Source organism: Nicotiana sylvestris, chromosome 11, assembly GCF_000393655.2.
Source record: "Nicotiana sylvestris chromosome 11, ASM39365v2, whole genome shotgun sequence".
Lineage (NCBI taxonomy): Eukaryota > Viridiplantae > Streptophyta > Magnoliopsida > Solanales > Solanaceae > Nicotiana > Nicotiana sylvestris.
In genome coordinates, this window is record NC_091067.1 from 61,688,027 (window position 1) to 61,710,777 (window position 22,751).

The window sequence follows — 22,751 nt, forward strand, 5'->3', positions numbered from 1 at the left end:
GCATACCTTACACGCTTGTGATCTCCTACATTCACCACCCATCCAAATCAACCATCAATTAATCACTATCTCTCCCTGCCTATCATTCTACTTGCCCCCAAGTATACTAATTCCACACATAGTATGACATATTTGGAAACTCAGAAATCACTGCCTCTTTAAATGACACTCACCACCCCCTCCCTCAACCCGGAATATGCTATCACAAGCAGTAGAATATCACTACCTTATCCAACAAAATTCACAATCACCAGCACCCACGCACATGTATGTCAAATGGCACCCCCCGCCTATAGGTATAATTAAATTAAATACTGACAGAGCCGCCAAAGGCAATCCAAACAAAAATGGCATAGGAGTAGTATCCCGAAATGCCATGGGACACTGTTTACTAGGCTTCATGGGCACAAGACCCACAGGTAACTCCACCTATATGGAATTACATGCATTATTACAGGGTTTGCAATTAGCTCGGCGTCATCAACTCATACCATTAGAAGTGAATGTGGATTCTACAGAGGTAATCTCGATGCTTAACAAACACAATTTACACTACTCATCCACGTTAATGGAATGCAGGTACTTACTCCAGCAGCTGGGTAATCCTCCTATTATCCACACATACATGGAGCAAAATTACGTTGCACATACCTTTGCTCGGAATGGCCAGAGGCGGATGCACCATGGTAGTTACGGGTTCAATTGAACCCATAACTTTTGACGCAGAGTAAAAATTTATGTGTAAAAATTTATTAAAATTATAAAAATAATAGATTTGAACCCATAACTTTAAAAATATAATGGGTTCAATATTAAAAATCTTAAAAGTTGAACCCATAGAGTTTAAATCCTAGATCCGCCTCTGAGAATGGCGCCTCTTCAAACGTGCCAAACCAAACGACAGTCTTACCCAGCCACCCACCTTTTTGCTACCACAACTTTTGGCTGATCAACAAGGAGCTTCCTACCCAAGACTTGTGAAGGTTTCTGACCCACACAATTTGTCCTACAAGTTGCATGCATGTGAACTTGGCACATATTTTGCAGATCAACGACATGATCACCTATCAAACCACTTTTTTGCAAGTGATCACTCCAATGATCACCATTTTGATTACTCCTTTTGTAATGTATTGCAACGAGCTCTTTGTAATGTTACCGTTTAAATTAATACTCCCTCCGTTCCAGTTTATGTGAACCTATTTCCTTTTTGGTCCGTTCCAAAAAGAATGACCCTTTTCTAAATTTGGAAATAATTTAGCTTAAACTTACAATTCTACCCTTAATGAGAAGCTTTTATAACCACACAAATAATCTGGGTCCCTTTTTAACTTGTTTAGGACCACAAATTTCAAAAGTCTTTATTTTTTCTTAAACTCCGTGCTCAGTCAAATAAGTTCACATAAATTGGAACGGAGGGAGGATAATTTTGTTTGTTGACCAAAAAAAATATATATTTCTAGAAATTTTGTCCATTTTGTTATTATCTAAATACTTATTTGTGATGATTGACGGGCAATAACGTCGGAGACACACGTCTATAAAGACTAGTTTAACCAAACATGACTAAAATTAAAACGGTAAGAAAACAAAATAGAAAAGGAGTAATAAAAAGTCGAGAAAAGGACAGCTTGAAATCCGTTAGACCCCCTTTGTCATTATTTCTCTATTAAAAGAAAAATTCCAGAAAGTCCCCTAAAAACTCCCAAATCCAAAGTGTCTGCTACACTTATCACTGCTCCCTGCACATACACACAGTTTTATACATACAAACAACCATACTTTTACAAATCTCGTGTTTGAAGCTCACTTTGTGTATTTATAGATCTGTTTACATGACTTGCACAAATATATACATATATATACACACGATTACTTGAAGCTGAAAAGTGAAGAGGGATTTATTTGGAAGTGAAGGACTACTGAGATCAAAGATGCTTGATGGTATACTAAACCGTGGATTCAGCTCCAAATGGTTAGACTTTTTCCTTTTTTTCTTTTTCTATATGGATATTCCGATTTGTGTTTTGAGTTTGGTTTTGAAATGAATGAAGCAAATCGCTGATAAAGGCAACGAGGACGCGAATCGAGGTGGTGAGACGGAGAGCAGAGGCGAAACAAAGGTTTTTGAAGGAAGATCTTGCCAAATTGCTTGATAATGGCCTCGATATTAATGCTTTTGGAAGGGTGATTTATTTCTTTTCCTTTTTTTTTTTAAAAGCTTTTTCGTGCTTTAAGTTCTTTTTCTACAATAATTTTGTTCCGATTTGAATTTACTGCGTTCTATCTATTTGTTTAGTTCGTTATTTGACTGAATTTTTCCTGAAACCAATTGTGTTTGGATCCGTTTTTATGCTTTGAAAAAAGTGAAAAAAGAAGAACATGATGAAAATGGAATTCTGGATGGATGCAGTTTAATTGATTGGAATTTATAGCATTAGGAACTTCCTTTTAGAATCATCCGAACAAAAATATTAGTTAATGCCAGAAGAAGTATGGAATGGGATTTGGTAAAGGCGAATGAAAAGACAAGGCTTATTGCATTCTTTCTTTTCTTTAAACACTCTTTTATATCCTGAAAAATTAGAATCTAATGTGGTTTAATGATTTCTGACGAGGTGAAGCAGACTGAAGAAATTTTGCTAGGGCAGAGCCTCTTATACTGCTACGACTTTGTGGAACAATCTTGTGAATATATTGTAAAGCAGCTCTCCTACATGCAGAAATTAAGGTATATCATTACTTTCATTCTATGCAATTTTAATCTCTATAGTGGATTACACAATTATTTATAAAAAAAAAGGTTGGTTAAGGAAAGTTTCTACTTGGGAACATCTGATTTGTAACAGATGTGAGTAATTCTTTTAAATAGGATACCGCGAGAGATCTAACTAAATTGGAAAATGAGCTACCTTAAGGCTTCAATTAAGCAAGTCGCGCATGAGCCTTTACATGAGTCATGATGCAACACAATGCAAAAAGACTTGGTAGTTTCTTGAAACCTTGTGAAGAATGTGAGTTCAATTTGTTGAACTTGTTTAAATATTCATATTTGGTAGTTTGTTGTTACTCAAAGTGATAAACAATATTTTCATGTAAAATTAACTGGGTAAAAGGGAACTACATAATGTACGGATCATCCACTGGTCCATGCATTTTATTTCAAGCTCAACCAGTTGTTGTGATTCTTAAAAGGAAAGGCCAGATTTAGTACCAAATACATCATCATAGACAATATTCTTTTCTGTAGATTGGGCCTAACTATCTTTAATCTGGAAGTGCCATCTTACTGCAAACTGGACCATAACTTATCAGCATCTTATGTTGGGACGAAGGTGACATGGCATAGACTTTGAAAGATCCATCAATTGACTGATGGAAATTCTCAGAAAGTTCCGCACTTCTTACCATCAATGAACTTTAGTAAGTTAAATGTCAAGTAGAGTGTGGTTGAGTTCACCGGTTTCTTACCGTTTCACTTTTGTCTAGTCATTTAAGAAGTATAATCTGATCTCCAGCCAAGGTGCTCCCAGTGAAATGCCTTGTTGACTAGACAAACCAAAGTTTCTCCATACATCCTCATTTTTCATGGGATTGTACTGAAACTTTTCTGTGCTAAATCCAGCTTGTGCAAGGCTCTAAAGGTTAACCGTAAATTGTATCCTTAAATATTGCCTCTTTTAGAAGGTCTTACAGTGAGTTCTTGTCTCTTTAGAAGGATCTTACAGTGAATTACAACCGTTTCACTTCTATTTTTAACACACTGATTATGACTATTGGACATCGCAACTGGCCAAAGAAGTGAAACTTGTTTGAGAAAATGGGCCTTGGGTTTGTTATCAACTCAAAAAGTGAGCTCATGCGATGATGACTGCCCAAGATTACATAAGAGACGACAACCCCCTCAACCATTATGGGACACTTAACAACACCCCAATGCTAAGCTGGACATTTGGTGCTTGGACAGTATAAATGGGAGCCCAATTTTGGATAAACCAAGAATAGGAGGAATGGTCCGGTTCTGGTACCATATTAAGAAAATAGACCTTGGGCCTAAGTCTAGTTTTGTCAAAAGTCCATTTGAGGCGCATTTAAGCCTTGAAGCTCAAGGCAGATGCTTCGTCTCACTTAGGTTGCGCTTATGGGACACTTAACAACACCCCAATGCTAAGCTGGACATTTGGTGCTTGGACAGTATAAATGGGAGCCCAATTTTGGATAAACCAAGAATAGGAGGAATGGTCCGGTTCTGGTACCATATTAAGAAAATAGACCTTGGGCCTAAGTCCAGTTTTGTCAAAAGTCCATTTGAGGCGCATTTAAGCCTTGAAGCTCAAGGCAGATGCTTCGTCTCACTTAGGTTGCGCTTATGGGACACTTAACAACACCCCAATGCTAAGCTGGACATTTGGTGCTTGGACAGTATAAATGGGAGCCCAATTTTGGATAAACCAAGAATAGGAGGAATGGTCCGGTTCTGGTACCATATTAAGAAAATAGACCTTGGGCCTAAGTCCAGTTTTGTCAAAAGTCCATTTGAGGCGCATTTAAGCCTTGGAGCTCAAGGCAGATGCTTCGTCTCACTTAGGTTGCGCTTATGGGACACTTAACAACACCCCAATGCTAAGCTGGACATTTGGTGCTTGGACAGTATAAATGGGAGCCCAATTTTGGATAAACCAAGAATAGGAGGAATGGTCCGGTTCTGGTACCATATTAAGAAAATAGACCTTGGGCCTAAGTCCAGTTTTGTCAAAAGTCCATTTGAGGCGCATTTAAGCCTTGAAGCTCAAGGCAGATGCTTCGTCTCACTTAGGTTGCGCTTTAGTGTAGACAAGGCACTAAGGCGTACACCTCATTGCTGATAAGTTCTATCTTGAATATAGCGGGTACTAAGCAACAAATATGTTTGTTGAAGTTGTCACTTTTTTCTTGCATTATAAATATATTTTTATTTTTTCTTCATTGCGTCTTTTTTAACTAAAGCTCACACTTTAACTACGCTTTGCACTTAATACCAAATAGACCTCGAGCACTTTTTGGCTTTTTTTGCCTTTGACAACACTGGGCCTAGCTCAATCGCAAAAGGTAGCTCATGAGGTGAGAAAACCCAAGATCATGCAAGGAGACAACAATCCTTCCCTTGACCAATGCAGGACACTTAACAAAACCATTGTTCCCCAAATATGATAGCAAGTAATTGACACATACTGTCTATATCCAGGGACTGTCCTGAGGACTGCAGAGAAGCTGTGGCATCATTGATGTTTGCTGCAGCAAGATTCTCCGATTTGCCAGAATTGAGAGAGCTAAGGGATTTATTTCAGGAGAGATATGGGAACTCCTTAGAATGTTTTGTTAACCAGAAGGTGATTTGTTTATTATACTATCCTGCACATCTTATTTTATCTGTCTTTTATATCTGACTTCCTTCAGTGCAATTAGTTTGTCGAGAAATTATCTTCCAGACCACCTGCAATGGAGAAGAGAATTCAGCTGTTGCAAGATATAGCTTTAGAATTTTCTATAAGGTGGGACTCCATGGGATTTCAACAAAGGATGGCACTTGCACAGGTACATCTTTTTTGTTCAAAACTGAGATTACCATTGGCTGCTAAAATGTGTAAAATTGTTGTTAGTGTTTGCCTCCAAAATGAACGTTCATCCTTAAGTATCCTAATTTGCTACTTCTTTCAACAACAACTATCTGGGGAAATGAAACATAACTTTTCCCCAAATATAGATACAAGTGAAGTTTCACCATTGCCTTTTCGTTGATTATTGTAGGCCAAACCAAACAGGAGTGGATCTTTGCATTCTTCTACTGGCAACCACATCCTACCAAATGGCAAGGGTGGTGGTTCAAAAACTGATAAACTCGATGTTGCACTTGGTGAAAGGCAAAAGGGCTTTAATGATCAACATAATATACAGAATGGCAGAGAGGGTATTGTCTTAAAGAAAGAGCAGCGGGATCTTAATTCCTCTGAAACGAAAGAATCAAGTATGCATGGAAATAAACCGCTTATAAAGCAGGAAGCTAGTTATTCCAAGGGGCGAAAACATGATATGTCGTTTGATAAAGAGGTGGAACAGACAAGGACAAGAAACAAAGCAGTCCTAGAGAAAGATGATAATTCAATAAAGAAAGCAAAATCAGGCAGTTCATCACATGGAGAGAGGCTAGAAGGTTTTGATAAATTCACTAGATACAATGAAAATCATGGTCAGATTCTCATGGAAAGATCAGAGAGTAGGGGACTCCCTTTCAAAACTGATGATGTCTCTTCTGCTTGGAACACAGCCATTGAAAAAATTACTGTTAACTCATCAAGAATGGTTCAGCAGGAAAATGGAAATAGGTTGACATCCTATGCCAACCTTGCTATGCCTCCACCATATATTAAGTCCAAAGAGAAAGCCGTTCCTCCTCCCTATGTAAAACCAAGTGATAGCAAAGAAAGAGCCCGTAAGGGTTCTATGCAGTCTGCTTCTGAATTTGATGGGCATTTCAGAAGTACCTTTCCACGCAATAAACTTGACACAAACAAGACCAATAAAGAATCAGATCTTCCTGGTCATGAGGCTCAAACTATGAAACCCCCTGTACCAAATAGTCACGGTCTTGAGAAAGAATTCTCTCATAAGGATGGTTTGACCTTGCCAAAACCAAGATCTGTAAGGAGAAAGCACCATAAATCAGTGTCAAATCGCAGCGAAGAGGGGAAGTCTGAAGATGCCAGAGTGGTCAAGAAAAGTTCAAGTAGCCGGAGAAGGGAGCATTCAAGGAAAGGCTTGCAGATTTTGTTTGAGGATGAAAGCCATCAGAAAGATGATGAGGAAAGAATGATAGATAAACTGTTGCTGCATTACAGTAAAAAACCATTAAAATGTGATGTGGAAACTCTTAGGAAAAAGCCACAAGCTCATCTTTCACATCTGACAACTCCTGATACTGGTGAATCCTCAAATAGTCAAACAACCAGAGATCAACATGAAATGGGATCAGATATGCTTCCTTTCCCCAAAAGATCTATTTCCCTCCCACATGAGCAAACTGCTCCATCAGAGGCAACAAAGGTATTTGCTCGTGCCAATTCATTTCAGCCAGACAACCAGGCATATCATGTGCATCCAAAACTACCAGATTATGATGATTTGACTGCCCGCTTTGCTGCTTTAAGAGGCCGATAATTTTAATAATAGGTTAACCTTGGGGAGTGGTAACCTTTTTTGGTTACTCTGGTGTGTGTTACCTCCTCACATTCATTTACACAGGTTGATCTTGTCCTTAGCTGTTTACTGACTGGAACCTGTTAACTTGTAACCTGTATTACTTGACAACCTGTACCCAAAATATTCATCTTGATGTTCTCATAGGCACAGGTTTCCAAATACTACAGGTAGGAGGCATAGAGCTGCATCATATAACATGTTTCATAACGTAAATGATGTCCAGGCACAATTACGGCTTTAGCTGTTCCTTGCTCTAAATCCCATTTGTGTACTAGTTGATTGTAAAACTGTAACCATTCATGATTCATATGTAACCTTGATCTTTGAGGCTATGAGACTCTTCTGAGTTACTGTTCCTATGTATGCATGTCCTACAGGAGTGCTGCTTTCGTGGACGATAAGATAAAGTTGTCTTTTGCGTTAAAGATTGAAAATACTGCTCCCTCCGTTCCATTTTATGTGAACCTATTTCCTTTTTGGTATGTTAAAAAAAATGGCCCCTTTTTAAATTTGGAAACAATTTAGCTTAAATTTTCAATTCTACCCTTAATGAGAAGCTTTTATAACCACACAAATACTCTGGACCCCTTTCTGACATGTTTAGGATCACAAATTTCAAAAGTTTTTATTTTTTTTGAACTCCTAAATTGGAACGGAGGGAGTATTGAAGGAAGCATTTGACTGGTATTATTTGTTTAGTGGCAGCTTAGACGTGGTTTCTTTTGTCAGCAAGGAGACCTGTTTCAATTCGAAAGTAAAGAGCACAGACAAATGTTTTGTTTTCCTAAAAAGTTGGCCAAATTGACTTGCTGTCAGAAAGCCCACGTTTGCTCAGAGCAAAAGCTTTTCTCCTACTTGCGAAAGCTTTTCTCCTACTACTTCTCCCTTGGATTCCTTCTATCAGGCATTGCTTTTCTCAACTCTCACACGAGTAAAAATGTTATTTTCCCGCCAAAATTGTGTATTTTTGTATTTCTAGACTTCTATTATTACTTTTTGTTGCCTTCGTTTTAGTTTTCTATTTGCACTACCTAGTGTTAGTTTTGTGTTTTCACTTGGTTTTCTGATTGGTTTGTTTATCATTGCCCCTTCTTTTATCTTTCATGAGCCGAGGGTCTACCGGAAACATCATGTCTGCCTTCTTAGAGGTAGGGGTATGGTATGCGTCACACTACTCTCCCCAAAGCCCACTTGAAAGAATATACTGGGTTTGTTGTTGAATATATATATATATATATATATATATATATATATATAAAGAGAGAGAGAATGAAGGGTAATCCAGAAGTTGTAATGGCAGCAACATTAGTAATGGTGGTGAGCCTGGCAATAGTTTCAGGCCTCGTCTTAGTTCTACTTGCTGAGCTCTACTGCTCCCTCTTAATTCGTCAACGAAGACAGCTCCAAAAGACACCTCTGAATTCCACCACCTCCGCTACTGCGGCCGAAAGCTCCAAGGAACCACCCCGGCAACAACAAAACCAATCAACTGCTTCAACTCTCAGTGACTTCAATGCGCAAGGGGTTCTTCATGCTCCTAGAAACTTTCTCATTCCTGCAGTTACTTGCAACGACAAGTTCGACCTTGAAATGCAAAGCTCTCCGCAAGTCTCCTCCATTCATCACCAAGTTGGGCTTATTTTTTCTTCACCACATTCCCATTCCTTCATTTCGAATTTATCCCCTAAACTAGTCCATCAATTTCCACTCCAGTGCAGCACTAGTAGTGACATTGAAAGAGTTGACGGTGGTGCTACAAAGAAGCAATTAGTTTACGTATATAATCCCATTTACGATAACGAAGCCTGCAGGCCTAGCAGAGGTGATACTGATGGATTATAATAAGCAGCGGAAGCAATCCCAGTATCAAAATCACATGTAATCTAGACAACTAGTATATACGGGGTTTCACGGGTTACCTCTTGAAGCGTGAACATATCTCTTCTATCACGTGAGCCTTCAGTTCCATAACTTCTCAATGGAATCTCCATCACCCGCACAATCGTGATCCTCGAACGTTCCACGGTCTTCTACTGTGTTACCCAAATAATACCGGAAATAGAAATTTCGTGTGGGCGAAATTTTTAGGAAAACTTGGCTGAAAATTTCAGCCACCATGTACTACTACTTCTAGGTGGAAAAACTTATGTATTTATAGCACAAGTTTTAAGGGTTAAAATCCTTTTCCAAAACCTGTTGGATTTTCTTTTCCACCAGAAAAAGGATTCCTTTATTTCCTATTATTTAGGCACAGTAGGGACCACAGAATTTAATTAACAAGGCTTCCAATTATGGAATTAATTTGTAATTTTCGAAATTAATATCCACCATAATTAATTACGAATTATTCCACTAAAAATTCGTAATTACACTCCTTATTCAATTTCGAAATTCATCCATTAAATCTTATTTAACTCCCCATGTTAAGATTCAGATACGAATCAATTAAATTAAATTACTGACGATTTAATTTATTGATTATTTCCTTTAGACTTTCGCTTAACTTATTTCATGTGTCGGATACAAAATCCACCGGCCGGGTTTACACATGAAAACTTATAAGCTTTCATAAAGGTATATCATCAATCTCTAAACCGAGACATGGATTCCATCAACTAACTATTACTTCGCCAATGTATATTATTATTATCCAATTTACCAGGCATATTGACCCACGAAAGAATCTCGCCTTTTAATAAATCAAAACAATAATAATATACACAGCTAATAATAATTATATCAAGATTAAGAGTATAAGTACATTTAATGGCTAGAGAGTTTATTTTATTAAATCAGTATAAAATACTTATCTCTACCTGGTCCGTTCAATACATACAAAATGTATTAGCACAAGAAGTTGGAATTAAACCATTCCCATAATCAAGATAAATTATATTTAATCTTGTGCTACAATCATTCCTGATGGTTTGTCCAATTCCATCATTAGATTGTGAACTCAAACTTTATACTTATAAGAACCGATGATTTAATCTTCCGTATATAAGCTAAACTCTATACACTAAATCATCTACTATATAAGCAAAGGACACAGACTAATATATGATCTATTTAAAACTTTATTAAAACTGAATAAACAATTGTTTCGTAATAAATATTATATCTAAATCAAACTCATGGTTAATAGTATATATCCCAACAATCTCCCACTTAGACTTTTAACCATGATAATTATTAGAATATACTATATCCAAATGCATGGTTAATAGTATATGCCCCAACAATCTGCCATTTAGACTCATAACCATGCATCTACAACTTTCTCAGGCATTCTTTTACATGACTATTAAAAGTTTTCACCAAATAAGGTTTTGTTAAAGAATCTTGCCAAGTTATATCTGATGCAATATTTGTCCAAAAGTACTTTGTCGTAATTATCTAGTTTGATATTAAATTCTTCAGGGATCCTGTTACCGAAACTATCCCAAGAATGAACACCGAACTATGATTTTCTTTAGCTTTCTCCCACTACGACGAAGTACTACTAATATTACCTTCGTTACCTCACGACATTGAAATATTAGTGACTTCTTACTATAGTGTTCAATGTTCAAACATCACTCCCACTCGATAAAGGCATATTATGTCTATTAACATTCTCCCACTACTTAAATGCAATGGAACGTCAATTCTGATGTATGAGGTTTTATGTTCTTGAACATCTAGTTATTTCTTTGCCCAGTTCCTGTAAAAATAGTTTACTTCTCGGAACATGTTTTATTAAACATTCCTTATCTAGAAAAATGCATTTGTTTTAACAATTGCCTTATTTTCTTTAGGACAATAAAATAAAGCTTCATTCGTTTTCTTGGATATTCGATAAACATGCACCTATCCATCCTTAGTTCCAACTTACATATCTGCTTTCCCTTTCAGCACATATGCGGGATAATCCTATATCTGAACATGCCACAGACCAAGCTTACATTCAGTCCACAGTTCTATAGATGTCCCAGGTACTAGCTTAGAAGGAACTAAATTCAGAATGTAATTTGAAGTTTCCAGGAAATATTCCAAAAATAAATAAGGCAAATCTGAATAACACGTCATTAGTCTATCCATATCCAAAAGAGACTTATTTCTTCTTTCTACTACACGACTCTATTATGGAGTTTACGGTGTAGTCAATTGAGATGTAATCCCTATTCTGATATGTAACTAAAAAACTCTTTAGAGAGGTGCTCGCCACTACAATCAATTGTAGTAACTTAATATATTTCTTTGGTGCTTCTCTGTTTCAAGTCTTAAAAACCTTGAATTACTTAATTCATTAAGACTTATAGTGCATCAAATAAATATATTAATATTTTGAGTAATCATTTATGAACGTCACAAAATACTCAAAATCTATCTATTACGAGTATGTTCATTTAACCATACAAATCAGAAAGGATTCATTCTAGCTTATCACTAGTTTTATTTCCTTTTAAAGGGAAACATATTTTAGTCAAATTTCCTTCCAAACAGGATCCACAAGTTGGTAGTGCCTCTACTTTCAATAAACCTTATGGTCCATCCTTGACCAACTTGAAATCCTATCCAGATTAATATGACTTAGACAGAAGTGCACAGATAAGTTTTACTCAATTTTGAAGAATATATCCTCTTATGAGGTAGACTAATATTGTTCTGTTCAGGAGAGACATCAATATACAATAACAAAGTCATGCATTCATGTACCACAAGAGATAAAATGTTTATTAAGCTCAATAACTCAAGAGTTATTCGAAAAATAAAACAAATATCCATCTCTTATTTTGTCCAGAAACCAGAATTAAATTCCTTTTAACAAAAGTACATATATTGCATCCTTAAAATTAATGCCTTATCACTAAAAGAAAATATTAACAAGTAATACGACCAAACATTAAATAGATCATTGTGGAGTTGAGATAAAAATATTAAATAGATCATAATAAGTCAAAACACTGAATAGTAAAATTCAGACTGCATTCAATATTTATATACATACATGCATCTGGAATAATAAATTTCGATGGGAAAAGAATTATTCATGCAAAGTATATTATATAATGCAAGAATTATACAATCCAAAAATAAATAGAACCAACTCAGATGGAGAGCATACTATTATTTTCAGTCAATTGTATATAACTTTTTAATACAAAAATTTTAAACACACTACACATATATGTCATGCATCTTGAATAGCAATTTCGATGGGAAAAGAACTACTCATGCAACATACATATGCAATGTCAGATTATTCACTCCAATAATTAAAACAGACCCAACTCAGATGGAGAGTATACTGTTAATTTAAGTCAAGTGAACATCATTTTTAATAGCTCTAGTTCCATTGTTCCAACATGTATACTCAGATGGAGAGTAAGTACACAATATCAATTACTAGTATTTCACCTAGTGAGCTTACAATAAATTTATCCGATATGGAAGAAGACCTAAAGTCAACGCGTAAATTTATTACTCACTTGAAATTAATAGTGAAAGACCATAGAAATATAATTCTATCACCATTTAATCATGATTATATTTTAGTTACAAAATTGATTCAACCCTTAAACTCAGATAGAGAGATAATACATGTTATCAATAATTAGTAACTATATCCAGTGAGTTCATAATAAATTTATCCGATATGGAGAAAGACCTAATGTCAACACGTAAATTTACTATCTCACTATAAATAAAAAATGGAGATCATAGGGGTTAATTCCTATCACCATTTTATCACAACCACGGACATTTCTCTGAGGATTAAATTCCATAATTTAAAAAAAAAATACTCAATACCCCATTTAAACAGTCTTAAATACTAAAATTATTATTTTACACTGCATAGTAGTGATTATTGTTCACTGGACTATTTCTGATAAATCTACCAAACTTTATATCAATCGGAGATCGTTAAAATCACAATCTCCAAAAATTGCGACCAAATTTGGAAAATTATCATTTTAAGCATTTTTTAAGAATTTAAAATATGACCTACATTTTTATCATATACCAATTCATGTCAAATCAACATGTGTTATCATGTTCCAGATTAGACATAAATAAAATGATAGAAAGAATGACTTTTCGTATGTAAATCACATTTTAATCCGTCAAACCTCCAAAAAAACTCATCTAAATGATCCCGAATCGTCAAAATATGATGTGATTCACTGTATAGCAGTGAGTTCTTCTTTAATGATCGTTCCGATGATCCTATCGAATTTCAGGTCATTCGGAGATCGTGGAATTCATGATAGCCAAAACTAGACCAAATTCGAATAAATTATTTTTGGCATAGTTAGGATTAAATCCATGTGATTTGCATTCTTCATATATATCATATCAAGTTAAATCACATGCTTCAGATTTAACACAAATATAGCCGATATATAAAGAATAATTTTTCATATTTATAACAAATTCAATTTAATAAACTGCTTGAAAACCCATCTAAACGACCTCAAAATGCCAAAAAAACAACATGATTCACTGCATAGCAAGGAGTTTTTTTTTCACTAGATCGTTTTCGATGAACCCACCAAGTTTCAGGTTAATCGGAGTCCGTCAAATTCATGACCACTAGCCTGTAACCAAACTCGGAGAATAACCGTTTTAAGTAGTTTCATGAATTAAAATAAATATGATATTGATTTCCATTCTCCTTATAATTACACTATGAGCTCAAGGCATATATTATTTTCTTCCTATTTCTAGGATATATAATATCTCCTTTTGCAATAAATTATCCTTTTATTAAATACATAAGAACCTGAGATATTATATTTTCTCCCGTTCAGTGAAAACCCCAATATCTCTTCTCATGGGTGGAGTTAGTTTCACTAGTACCCAAAGATAAATACTCTTTTTCTAGTTATGAACCTCCACCATTAATGTAGATTTCTCAAGGATAATTTTCACATGGTATATTAAACATATTTCAATGACTCAAATAAATAGACCATTTTGTGGATCCTACTTATTAATCATAATGCTCAATCCATGAATAGATATAATTTCACATGTACAAATTTACTAAGAATTTTTCATGAGTTCAAATAAACAAACCACTTCAGTGGTAACTATTTATTACTCATAAAATTCTCAATTTACAAGTGAATATATATTTAGCTCATAAAATTATTTTATGGTAGACCATAGCTTAAAAGTCATACCAACATTATAAAACTCATACAACATACCGTCATATTTCACTTAATTAGAACCTCCAATCAGAGAACAAAATTCTTCATCGAAAATCCAAACTAATAATCACGTAGGGCATGAAAACATAAACTTAAATTTGAGAAATTATTTATGCACAAATATGCCAAACGCTCCAATCATTAGTCATCCAGGATATCAAATAGAGAATTTTACTTTTTTACAAAATAATTATATCATCACAATATCAATTATACCTTGCAAGATCTAGTCAATAAAATCCTACACCTCTATTATTGAATTTAATACAACAACACGTCTATTTGCTAATAGCCAATGTGTAAACCTATTATATCACTAGTATTTAATCATGGGGACCATGAGGAGTCACCCAACCACCATTGAATTAAAAAGGAATTAAAATTATTAAGAAATAATTTTCAGAAAATAGAAAAACGTCCAAAATACAGTCCAAACGACCTCAAAATGCCGAAAAATATCATGTTTCATTGCTAAAGTAGTGCGTTTTTCTCACCACGTAGTTTCCGATGGACCCACCAAATTTCAGCTTAATCGGAGTTCGTCAAGTTCGCTGACCTCCGAAAATACCGGCTATTCGGTCAAAAACAGGTTTTGCGTTTTTCTAGGGTTTACCCCAAAAAATTCAGATAATCTTAATCAAATATCAATAAGAAAACAGATATCTCATGATTACAAGAATAATCCAAAAATTTTGCACAGTTAATTCACAAAACAGCAGTGCAGTTTTTCAGAAAACCATATATATATGAAATTCAAAAAACGCACATAAATACAATATTCTTGTTTCACGAAAAACTTAGTTATCTAATTAGATGTGAGTGTGCTCTGATACCAATTGATGGATTATAATAAGCAGCGGAAGCAATCCCAGTATCAAAATCACATGTAATCTAGACAACTAGTATATACGGGGTTTCACGGGTTACCTCTTGAAGCGTGAACATATCTCTTCTATCACGTGAGCCTTCAGTTCCATAACTTCTCAATGGAATCTCCATCACCCGCACAATCGTGATCCTCGAACGTTCCACGGTCTTCTACTGTGTTACCCAAATAATACCGGAAATAGAAATTTCGTGTGGGCGAAATTTCTAGGAAAACTTGGCTGAAAATTTCAGCCACCATGTACTACTACTTCTAGGTGGAAAAACTTATGTATTTATAGCACAAGTTTTAAGGGTTAAGACCCTTTTCCAAAACCTGTTGGGTTTTCTTTTCCACCAGAAAAATGATTCCTTTATTTCCTATTATTTAGGCACAGTAGGGACCACAAAATTTAATTAACAAGGCTTCAATTATGGAATTAATTCTAATTTTCGAAATTAATATCTACCATAATTAATTACGAATTATTCCACTAAAAATCCGTAATTGCACTCCTTATCCAATTTCAAAATTCATCCATTAAATCTTATTTAACTTCCCATATTAAGATTCAGATACTAATCAAGTAAATTAAATTACTGACGATTTAATTTATTGATTATTTCCTTTAGACTTTCGTTTAGCTTATTTCATGTGTCGGATACAAAATCCACCGGCCGGGTTTACACATGAAAACTTATAAGCTTTCATAAAGGTGTATCATCAATCTCTAAATCGAGACATGGATTCCATCAACTAGCTATTACTTCACCAATGTACATTATTATTATTATCCAATTTACCAGACATATTGACCCACTAAAGAATCTCACATTTTAATAAATCAAAACAATAATAATATACATAGCTAATAATAATTATATCAAGATTAAGAGTATAAGTACATTTAATGGCTAGAAAGTTTATTTTATTAAATCAGTATAAAATACTTATCTCTACCTGGTCCGTTCAATACATACAAAATGTATTAGCACAAGAAGTTGGAATTAAACCATTCCTATAATCAAGATAAAATATATTTAATCTTGTGCTACAATCATTCCTGATGGTTTGTCCAATTCCATCATTAGATTGTGAACTCAAACTTTATACTTATAAGAACCGATGATTTAATTTTCCGTATATAAGCTAAACTCTATACACTAAATCATCTACTATATAAGCAAATGACACGGACTAATATATGATCTATTTAAAACTTTATTAAAACTGAATAAATAATTATTTCATAATAAATACTATATTTAAATCAAACTCATGGTTAATAGTATATATCACAACATATACCGTATTTGAAACGCCTGATTCATCGCCTTTACGTCTCGAAACAATTCATTCTTCTGGGAAAGACGACAATGGTAGTGGCCAATCATCATTATCTAGTCCCTCTTCAGTTCCATTAACTCCAATGAAGAAACTTCCAGCTGTGGCATGTTCAGTTTCACTAAGAGATGCTAGCTAGTCACTCGGCACTTCTGGAAGTTCCAACAGTAACAACACTTTGTTATCTTCAGGATCTCCTTGCACTTCTCCTTCATGGTGAATTTCAAAAACTAGTTTAGGTAGTTCATGTTATAGAATGCGGTCATTCATTAGCCCTTTGTTCTAATGTTATTTTGCTGTCTTGTGAGCTGCACTAGTGTGTGGTTAATTAGTTTTGCGTAGTATTAGTCGTCAATATTTAAAAGGGATGCAGAGTGCTGATAACGACTAATATTAGACTCATTGGAAACATACAAAGTTTGAGGCGTGTTAATGGGGGCGCTTAAACCAAGTTCATGCCTAACTGTTCCTTTCTGCTTTCTTTCTAATAAAGAAAGAATGAATTTTCTTGTTTTTAGATAAGCCTGCTTGTGCATTGTCAAAGTCCCTCTTTTTCTGAGCGAAGGAAACAAGTATCTCTTTTTTCCTTTTTCTTAATGCATATGGGGTGTTGGTATTGAAAAGGTGATGTGAAGAGGTGGCGGACCAAAAGAAGAGGCAACAGATATCTCCGTTTTTCATGAGAAGGGACCTCTTTGTGCTGATTTCGACGAAGTTGGGACAAGAAAACTAAAGCTTAAGAGAGGAACCTTGTGGGGTCTGTTGTCCTGTTAGAAAAGGACGACTCCTGTTGGTTTCGATGCATTGCTTGAAACCCTATGAAATAAAGAAGCTTCATTATCTGACATGAACTGATACTTTTGTTTGAGCTGCTACTGTTTTCTTAGTCCCTTGTTTCAATTTGTGTATTGGACACGGAGCTTAAAAAAAGATAAAAAGAAGACATTTGATTTGTAGTGTAAAATTAGTCATATATATTTTGTATGGTATAAACTATTGCATAAAGATAATTTTTTTTAAATATGGAAATGGATCGTTCTTTTTAGTACGAACTAAAAAGAAAATAGGTTCTCATAAATTGAAATGGAGGGATTATTATTTATAAGAATTACGGTTCACATTGTTAGGATTTTGTCCTCAATTTCTAATCTATTAGGACTTTCTTTCTTGAAGGAAGGGAAAAAGATTCCTAAAAGGAATAAATTTCCTTCATATACATTATCCTTTTCTTGGAGGAGAAGTTTTGTACTTCTATAAATCGATGTTTTCTTCTCACAACAAGAACAACAACAATAACATCCACAATGTAGTTCTTACGAGAATCGTATTTAGGGGAGATTATTCTCTCAAAAATTCTGTTCTCTTTTTATAATAGTGATAGATCATATGTAGGTCGATTGACCAAACTATAATAAATTATTATGCCTAATTTAGTATATTTTTCTTTTATGCTCTGATTTATCGTCCATCAAGTTTTTCATTGTTAGCTTCCGCATGCAAATTATTATTTTGATCCCAACAAGTGGTATCAGAGCCAAAGGTTCGAAGCAAGATTGAAGACAGATTCAGGAGGGTTCAAATGAAGCCGCAACTAATTTGACGATAATGAAGGTTTATCCAAAAAGTTTGGACGTGATGCTACATGTGGAGATAAATTATAATCATAAATATTCAAAACTCATGTTGCGGCTTGTTTTATGGAAATAAAAACTCTTTTTTAACTCATATTTGGGCTCCTTTTAACCCACGCCTACTTGCAACGCATGAACTCCTTTTAATCAATGTCAGTTTAAACTAGTGATGACAAAATGGTTAAAAGAAAACAGTTATCCACCCATATCATCCATTACAAAATGGGTTGGATAATGAACTTTTTAAAAACTAGTCCAATATGGATAAGAACCATATTATCCACTTAGAAAATGTATAAGTAATAAGTAACCAATAAATAATTAATAGGTTTAACTTTTACATTTGTAAAACCTCAATTGGGGGTTCCTCAAGTTTAGGAGACAAAGAATTTTTTCAAAAGTGATCATATTCAAGAAGCTATGGATAATTTGGATATCCATATTACTCGCCGGTTAACCCATTTTTTATCTATATGAAATATGGTGGGGTAGGATAATTTATAGATTTTTTCATCACCCGCTTGCGATCCGTCCTTATCCGCCCCACCCGCTCATTTGCCACCCCTAGTTTAAAGCCATAACTATTCTTAATGTGTGGGCTCCTTTTAACCCCTTATTGGTTTTCTTTCAACCAATACCAAGATTTTTCAACTTGTACTTATATTTAATCATGCCATGTAGCAGTAATGAAGATTATATGAAGAAAATGGATCAAGTTTTATCAAGAAAATTAAGGGAAAGGGGAGAATTATTAGGATTTTGTCCTGAATTCCGAATCTATTAGGACTCTCTTTCTTGACAAGAAAAAGATTCCTAAAAGAAATAAATTTCTTTCATGTACCTTATCCTTTTCTTGGAGAAGAAATTTTGTACTTCTATCAATCATCGTTTTCTTCTGATCACAACAAGAACAACAACAATAACATCTATAATGTAACTCTTATGAGAATCATGTTTAGGGAAGAATATTCTCTATTTACATTAGTGATAGATCATATATAGGTCGATTGACCAAATCATTATAAATTATTGACCAAACCATATGTAGGTCGATTGACACATTTTGGCATAAAACATGGTAGACTTTGATTTTAGGGTAGAGGGTGAATCAAATTTCTTTCAATTAACATGTTCGAACTATGAGCTACAAAACTATTTTTCCAACTTATATTTACCTTAACATAACTAGGAATATGTGTTCCTAAAAGCCGGACAAATATTCACTTGAATAATTTCAGTTTGACTCGACATAATCATCCAAATGCCATGTTCACATGAATTTAACTAGTACATTATATTAACAGCGCAAATAAGGTTCACATATGATTAAAGATATCCGATACAAGAGTAGTAAAATAATAACCTTAGTAGTATACACAAAGACCATAATCATTACTTTGCAGGAATTATATATCATGTATCTCCTGTAGGATAAAGCACCGATCAACAATGATGCATCACATCTTTCTGATTTTTATATGATGCAAAAGGACAAGGAATCGTATGAACACTGCACATTCAGTACAGAATTACCATCCCATGACCATTGCAAAATAAACATAGTACGTATAAGAACTCACTGTAATGTAATCTCATGCAGAGCAACAGAATAGTCTCCTCTCTCCTTCCCCTGTTGTGCTGCCTAGTTTCATTCCACCTAGGCGAGCTGGGGCAGCACTAGCTAATCTCTTTGCTGCATAATGCATTTGTTTTGGCTTGAAATTTTTAAAATCCTATCAAAGCGAACTCATCAGGAAAGTGATCATGTTTAACAATTACCTATTACATGGAAGAGCTCGTTTATATTCTGAGCAGTTTTTGCTGACGTTTCAAAGAATAGCAAGCCATTCTCTTTAGCATATTGGTCTCCTTCCTGCGTAATAATATCAGTTGGAGATGGTATGGATACTTCATCTTCCTTCATTTCTTATGCAATATCACTAATGTACTAATTGAAATACCTCATTGTCCACCATTCTTTCTGAATCCAAGTCAGCCTTATTGGCCACTAAAACAGTCACCAAATTTGGATTTCCTAGTACCACAAACACAGCATTAGACTGCTCCTACAAGTCTCAAAAATACAACAGATATGACGACAATTTGGATTTTTCATTTTCGAATCCCTTCGCTGGAAAATTATACTATATATACTAGGTTAAAATTATATATATATATATGTATATACACACACAAACGAGTCTTAGAGTTTCATATCAATGAATACAAATTTTATGAAAAGTACATAGATGATATTCACAAAGGTGCCTAAATTATCAAAAAGAAAATTAAAAAAAATTCAAATTATTGAAAAATAATCATGAATGTAATCACATTTATCTAACTCAATAAAAGAAGATCTCTACTCTACAAATACCTTATTATTTGTACTTTCTTTAGGGATAGATAGATTTAGGTTCTCACGTCATCCTTCTAGGTAGATTCGATCATTATCACGATAAAGAGATTATACATGCTAAAATATTTTGTTTCTTCCTTTAGCTCAATAATGATGGGTTAATATCAGTTAGCCATGTATCCCTAACTTGATATTTACATGCAATATCTATCCGCTAGATAGATTTATCAATCCTACAAGGAATTACAAAACTCTACGACAACACTTTATGGAAATGTTTTATTAACATTTTTTAAACAAAAATAGCTTAAAATAGCTAACATTTCAAACATATATCCAAACTCGTCGAAAATTAAGAACCTCGACCCTAGTATTTCGAATTTTGCCACATAAAGTAGAGTAGAGGGACTTTTTGTTCATTTTCCACATCGGAACTTTCATCTTCGTTTCTTTAGATTCAAAACGTAAGCCAGTCAAATTGTACCAATTTTGCTTACCTTGTCTTTGGAGCTGTTGCACCCACTTTTTAGCTCTTTCAAATGAATCCTGAACCCAATAGATTCATTTATAAATCATTTTATTAATAGTAAAACGAGAATTTAAAGTTTTTATTAATAGTAAAACGAGAATTTAACGTTAAGTTATTTTTAAAATAAAAAATGTATAAAAATATGGTAACAGGAAAGCAGATAGATCCGGGGTACCTTGCTAGTGATATCATAGACTACAACAGCAGCTGCTGCACCACGGTAGTACATGGGAGCTAAACTGTGGTACCGCTCTTGTCCTGCAGTGTCCCATATGTCAAACTTGATGGTTGCTTCATTTAGAGAAAGTAGCTGAGTAAAGAAGGCTGCTCCAATTGTTGGCTCCTACAAGTTTCAATCATGTGATAAAAAGAAAGATATTCACAGAAACTAATTCAGAATTGGTTATGCATGCATTTGACCAAACCTGGAAGTCAAAGAATTGTCCTTTGACAAATCTTAACACTAAACTGGTTTTTCCAGTGCCCATGTCCCCCAGCAGTACCTGAAACATTAGACAATTATCTGATATATATATATATATATATATATATATATATATATATATATATATATATATATATATATATATATATATATATAAACGACTGATCATTTTAACAAGATCTAGTTTCATCATTAATTTCCCCTTCTTGTTGTTTTTGACTGAGATTCGTATGATTAATAAATACCTCTGCAGGAGCCTAGCGAATTTTTTCTAGCCATGCTTAATGTTATAAAACATAGAAAGTGTAAGAAGTAAAAACTCATGAAAGGGACAAACACCGAATAACGTTATAAATAAGAGAATTAATCTAAAAAGAGTTAACAAAGGGAAGAACATACCTACCAGCTTGGCTTGTATATTTTTGTTCCTCCTCGTTGCCATACAATAAAACCCCAGAAAATAGAAAAACAAAGTATGAACCTGCAGCAAGAACGAGAGAGAGAGACACGCAGACGAAAGATTTGTGTTTTCTTAAAGTTGGTTGACGAGAAAGGATTTCAAGGTTTATGAGGTAACGTACGTCGTGGAATGTTAGGTTTAGCAAAATATATGATTGTGAATATTGACTGTTAGGTTGTGCTCCTTCCTGTCATCAAGAGAAGATAAATAGATACTGAGAAGAAACTTACATACCTTCAGCATTACAACTTTTCGAGAAGGTAGTTCAATCGAATTTGAACTTCTTCTTAAAGTTAGTCTAACCAATATTAATTTGCTTCATGATTGAATCCAGAAATAATCTTCGTAGATATTCCTACCCTTTAATCTCTTGAATTCAAACTTCTCTACCTATCTACCAATTTGTTGGAAAAAGTATTATTCCCTCCGTCCCAATTTATGTGATATTTTTACTTATCGAAAGTCAATTTGACTAGTCTTTGAAGCTAAATTGGATTAAATAAAAATTTCGATATTCAAAAACTATACAAAAGTACTATAATTTACAATCCTTACTATATAAATATGATGAAAAATACCTTTTAAAATGTTTATCAATGTTCATATAGTTTTGTTTACCTCGAAAATACGAGTAACAATTAAACTTGTTTATGGTTTTAAAGATATGTGATTTAGTTCAATAC

The 22,751-nt window shown here is 34.3% G+C and overlaps 2 protein-coding genes across 5 annotated transcripts; one reads left to right on the plus strand and one right to left on the minus strand.

Annotated features, from left to right (window-relative positions):
• Nucleotides 1-1,725: 1,725 nt before the first annotated feature.
• LOC104243766 (uncharacterized) lies at nucleotides 1,726-7,593 on the plus strand. Its single transcript, XM_009799018.2, has 6 exons — nucleotides 1,726-1,975; nucleotides 2,055-2,187; nucleotides 2,628-2,731; nucleotides 5,225-5,369; nucleotides 5,446-5,574; nucleotides 5,788-7,593. Exons 1-6 carry the CDS (start codon nucleotides 1,935-1,937, stop codon nucleotides 7,192-7,194), a joined length of 1,959 nt encoding a protein of 652 aa, XP_009797320.1. The 5' UTR covers nucleotides 1,726-1,934; the 3' UTR covers nucleotides 7,195-7,593.
• A 9,014-nt stretch (nucleotides 7,594-16,607) lies between these two features.
• Nucleotides 16,608-22,219, minus strand: LOC104215016 (ras-related protein RHN1-like). 4 transcript variants are annotated; one of them, XM_070162781.1, is made up of 8 exons: nucleotides 22,008-22,219; nucleotides 21,589-21,686; nucleotides 21,339-21,506; nucleotides 21,132-21,180; nucleotides 20,237-20,310; nucleotides 20,055-20,148; nucleotides 19,856-19,968; nucleotides 16,608-16,853 (listed from the first exon to the last, which is right to left on the minus strand). In XM_070162781.1, exons 1-7 carry the CDS (start codon nucleotides 22,048-22,050, stop codon nucleotides 19,868-19,870), a joined length of 627 nt encoding a protein of 208 aa, XP_070018882.1. In that variant the 5' UTR covers nucleotides 22,051-22,219; the 3' UTR covers nucleotides 16,608-16,853; nucleotides 19,856-19,867. The 4 variants fall into 4 exon arrangements, with proteins under 4 accessions (XP_070018882.1, XP_009763072.1, XP_009763057.1 ...); XM_009764770.2 differs by lacking the exon at nucleotides 16,608-16,853 and having other exon boundaries at nucleotides 19,500-19,968; nucleotides 21,589-21,666; nucleotides 22,012-22,217; XM_009764755.2 differs by lacking the exon at nucleotides 16,608-16,853 and having other exon boundaries at nucleotides 19,500-19,968; nucleotides 22,008-22,217.
• Between the last annotated feature and the right edge of the window lie 532 nt (nucleotides 22,220-22,751).